Here is a 4,678-nt window from a genome sequence, read left to right on the forward strand (position 1 = left end):
GTCTCTACTAAAAATACAAAAAATTAGCCGGGCGAGGTGGCAGGCACCTGTAGTCCCAGCTACTCGGGAGGCTGAGGCAGGAGAATGGCGGGAACCCGGGAGGCGGAGCTTGTAGTGAGCCGAGATCGCGCCGCTGAACTCCAGCCTGGGCGACAGAGCGAGGCTCCGTCTCAAAAAAAAAAAAAAGAAAGAAAGAAACCAGAGTGAAGTTGGAGCTTGATTTCCCTGTGTTAGACAGTATCACCTAAAACCAATAACAATAGTAAATCACCCACGGTGATTTATAGTGCTTTACAGTTTACAGAGCACTTTTTCAAGCATTATCTCATGTGATCCTCCTCAAAACCAAGTATTTGGCGTGAGTGTCACCTTCTATTTCCCATTCATTGAACTACTAATAACTTCTTTTGTTTACTTCTGTGTGACAAGTACTATGTAAAGTTCTGGGGATGCAAAGATGGAGTGTAAGAACTAGAGCCTGTCCTCAGGAAGCTCTCAGCTTAGTGGGAGAGCAAACATGTACATATATATTTCAGTGCCGTGTCATGAATGCCCTAATTGAGGACAGTGACTGACTTTGCACTGGCAGATTGAAGGAGCTGGCATTTGATCTAGGTCTTGGAGTTGGCCAAGCAGAGGAAGGGAGGAAACATCCTTGGCAGGGTTTATAATGAGCAAAGTCACAGAGACATAAAAGAACTTGACTTTCTAGATCGTAGGGTACATTGGTGGGAGATGGGGTAGAAAGTTCAAGAGAAATGGCAGAAGATGAGGCAGAAAAAATAGGCTGCCAACTTATCAAGAGCCAGTTTGCCATGCTGGCAGGGAGAGAACCCTAACCTTGCACCCCTTTTCTTTACTATCTCATCCAGACAAGCAGCGCTAACCAGGCCAGAAGAGTTATCCTATGAAGTTATCAACATACAAGCCACCCAGGTACGTACAGGGGATTACACAGGGTCCAATCTTATTCCCTTCCTCATCTTTTTTTTTTTTTTTTGAGACAGGGTCTCGCTCTGTCACCCAGGTGAAGTGCAGTGGCTCGATCTCAGCTCACCGCAACCTCCACCTCCCAGGTTTAAGCAATTCTCACACCTCAACCTGCCAAGTAGTTGGGATTATAGGTGCCACCACTATGCCCAGCTAATTTTTTTTTTTTTTGTATTTTTAGTAGAGATGGGGTTTCACCAAGTTGGCCAGGCTGGTCTTGAACTCCTGACCTCAAGTGATCCACCCACCTCAGCCTCCCAAAGTGCTGGGATTACAGAGGTGAGCCACTGCATCCAGCCTCCCTTCTTCCCTTTCTCATCTTATACAATGTTGAACTTCAGAGACCCTCTTTTTCAAACAAGACTCAGACTACAATATAGCTGTTAAGTGCTGTGTTGTCACTCCCCCTGCTCAAATTAAAGTTGTTTCTTCACTATACCCATCTGCCATTCTGGAGCAGCCAGGGATGCTTGGTTACATACATGTTAATTAAGAAAAAAAAAAAAAATAGACCCCCTTCTTCTCTCTGATCAGCCTGTAACTACAGTCCCTTTTCTGACAAATAGGTGCACAACTAAAACATATCAGTGGTGGGACAACAAACTAAGAGCCTACTGCACAAAGAGGCAGCCTCTGCCAGCACAGCCTCTTCATGCCCTTTTACCTCTCATTTCCCTCATAGGACCAGCAACGGAGCAAGGAGCTGGCTCAAATCATTGGGGAGTTTGAGATCATGGAGCAGCCAAGGCTGAGCACCAGCAAGGGGGACGATTTGCTCGCCATGATGGATGAGTTATAGTTGTTCTGACCAGGCGTCCTCTGCCCCCAGGGAGAGGCTGCTGGATGGTGACCCCTGGGGAATGCCCCATGGCCCAAAATGATGCTGCTAGTTTTCTACTGAGTGAAGCCATTACATCTAGTTCTTGTTTATGTTGTAAGGAACTGTGTGAGCCTCCCTCGGGGAGCACTCACTCTTGAAGGCACACACATACACATTTTCAGTGAAATACATTCTGACTTTTAAACGTGACCTTTCTCATTTTATTCTTAATTCTGTGGCAACCACCAAAAGCCTCCTGAGCCATAGGTTTGGGCCCCAAAGTGGGTAAGGAGTCACCCCTGCTGTCATTTTCAGGATTACTATTTTAGCTTTCCCATGGAGATCTACAAAGGCATGTAAACATTAACAAAATACTCAGTTTTCTGGGATACATTCTGCCTGTAGGCAAGTTTGAAATCAAAGACTGTTCCAGGCAGTTGCCATAAACGGTGAGGGCTTAGTGTAGAAAACCCTCTTCACCCTGGCGCACTAGGAACTGTAACCTCAGAGGCAGGGTAAGCAAGGCCACGACGGGGAACATTCAGCTGGCCCCAGGCAGGACATGCCAGTGTCTGTACTTCCCTGCACGTCCATCTATCCATGTGGTGTCAGTTTATCCCATACTGAGATGTATACCAAGAGAATATTTTCTTCTTTTCAGTATGACATGTACTCCGTACCCCCAGGGTCTTCCTCTACCCCGAGTGTGCTTGTCTTCTAAAGATGCCCAGCAGGATGTGCTGTGACATCTGTCTCCTCTGAGTCACCATGAGTCACCAAGCAGTACCTTAGGTTGGGTGCATGGGAGGCACATGTGGTATGTGCCTTTCCCTTCTGCTTTCCCGCTGAGCCGCTTCCCTGGGCAGGAGCAGACTTTGCAGGATGCAGCAGGAGGCCAGGTCTCACTGGAATCCATGTAAAATGTCTCCAGCCAGGGCTGCCGTTACTGCTTCAGAAAGGCATGGCAGCCCTCTGCCATAGGCGCCCTCCCAGGACTGAGTAACTGGCATGTTCAGACCCATTAAATCCTATGGAAGGAATATCCAGAATGCCAGAAGGCTGGAGAGAAACTAAGTTGAGCTGGTCATTGCCCGAGATTGGGCCAACTACAGGAACCTCTCCATCCCCTCACACCTGAGACGGGTCAAGGTGAACATCATTCTAGAATGTAATGGAATCACCATTTTCAAGCAGTTCTCCTGGTGATTAATTCCATGTAATGGAAGCTGCCCTTTGGCTTTTCCAAAGGCAAAGGTTTTGGATACAGAATGTAAATCAGTGAAGGCTGGGCATGGTGGCTCATGCCTGTAATCCTAGCACTTTGGGAGGCTGAGGTGGGTAGATCACTTGAGGTCAGGAGTTCGAGACCAGCCTGACCAACATGAAGAAACCCCGTTTCTATTAAAAATATAAAATTAGCCAGGCCTAGTAGTGCATGCCTGCAATCCCAGCTACTCAGGAGGCTGAGGCAAGAGAATCACTTGAACCTGGGAGGCAGAGGCTGCAGTGAGCCAAGATCGTGCCATTGCACTCCAGCCTGGGCAACAAGAGCGAAACTCCATCTCAATAAAAAAATCACCAATTAAATGTTAATTGCTCCCTACCCATTAAAGTTACACTTCCTTACCTATAAAGACACCCTCCCCCTCCACATACTCATGAAAAGTCTGTTGGGGAGGAGAAGCATATTGTGCTATAAAACACCTGTTGCATCAGATGTACAAAGTGCCTTTGGTTTTAGTCTCTTTTAAGCAATCTGGCCACCATTCAGGGGGGCCTGACTGGGTGACAGATGAATGGGAAAGTTCTGACCTGTTTTAAGTCTCGCTCCCACCTTGCTGTCACATATGAGAACGTCACCACTCTGAGTGTGTCCCGGGGCCTTGGAGGTGGGCCGTGAGATGCCGAGAAGCAGCCGCAGCCTCCTCCCTCCACCTATCCCAGAGCGATGCTGGTGATTTCAAATGTATCTGTCCTAACAGTAAATAAACAAGATACAGATCTCTGGTATGAAAAACTCCACGATGAGGCAATCTGTGAGTTTCATGTCTCTAGACTTGCACAGATATTAAGAAAAGCAAGTTTATTTGCATGGTGATTCAGGACTACAAGAGAAAGCATGGGAGTCGGTAGGAGGCAAAGTAGATAAGAAGTAGGAGGTCGAGGCTGCAGTGAGCCATGATTGTGCCACTGTACCCTAACCTGAGTGACAGAGTGAGACCCCATCTCAATAAAAATAAAAAAATTAAAATTCTAAAAAGATTTTATTTTCTGCCTAAAATATGGACAAAGTACTAAAAACACATGTATTCATTTAAAACCATGGCAAATGGGCATAAGCGTGTAATTCACCAAGGCCCGGTGAACTTAAGGGGAAGGCATATGGTCAGAATCACAACACTGCACTCTGGCCCCTTCCCTGCCCCCAATTCACCATGTCATCTTGGACCACTAACCCTCACCAAGGGTCCTTCATCTATTAAAAAAGAAAAAGAACTCAAACTCAGCTTGCCCAGATAAGTTCCCGAGTTTATAGCTTCCTGGGCCCTGCCCCAGGTGGGACCTGAGAATGGGAGTCTTACCCAGGCTGCCCTCCACCCGCTGCTTTGGGATATATCTACTCTCTTTCAGCTCTTCTGTGACTGTAGCCTCTTCTCAACTAAGTTTCAAACCATCCCGCTCTTGTTCTTAGGGTGTTAGAATGCCCTGTTGATTAAGTAAAGCAATGCTGTAGAAAAGCCAAAAACCAAAGGATATTAATGGCTCCCAGAAGAAAGAAGTAATAAAAATTCAGAGTGAAGGAGGAAGAAAAAAGGAGGAAAATGTATTTATCTCTGAATTCTAAGAAGAAAGTCATCCCATTCCTGA

The 4,678-nt window shown here is 46.5% G+C and overlaps 1 protein-coding gene across 2 annotated transcripts in view; it reads left to right on the forward strand.

Moving 5' to 3' along the window:
• Positions 1–2,020, forward strand: part of OSCP1 (organic solute carrier partner 1) — a 32,501-nt gene extending 30,481 nt beyond the window's left edge. For both annotated transcript variants that reach the window (XM_011955301.1, XM_011955302.1), the window contains 2 exons: positions 873–936; positions 1,673–2,020. In XM_011955301.1, the coding sequence (XP_011810691.1) occupies positions 873–936; positions 1,673–1,789 (181 nt within the window). In that variant the 3' untranslated portion in view covers positions 1,790–2,020. The remainder of the gene's footprint in view (positions 1–872; positions 937–1,672) is intronic.
• Positions 2,021–4,678: the final 2,658 nt, after the last annotated feature.

The sequence above is a fragment of the Colobus angolensis genome, unplaced genomic scaffold (genome assembly GCF_000951035.1).
Source record: "Colobus angolensis palliatus isolate OR3802 unplaced genomic scaffold, Cang.pa_1.0 Scaffold4, whole genome shotgun sequence".
NCBI classification, from domain to species: Eukaryota; Metazoa; Chordata; class Mammalia; order Primates; family Cercopithecidae; genus Colobus; species Colobus angolensis.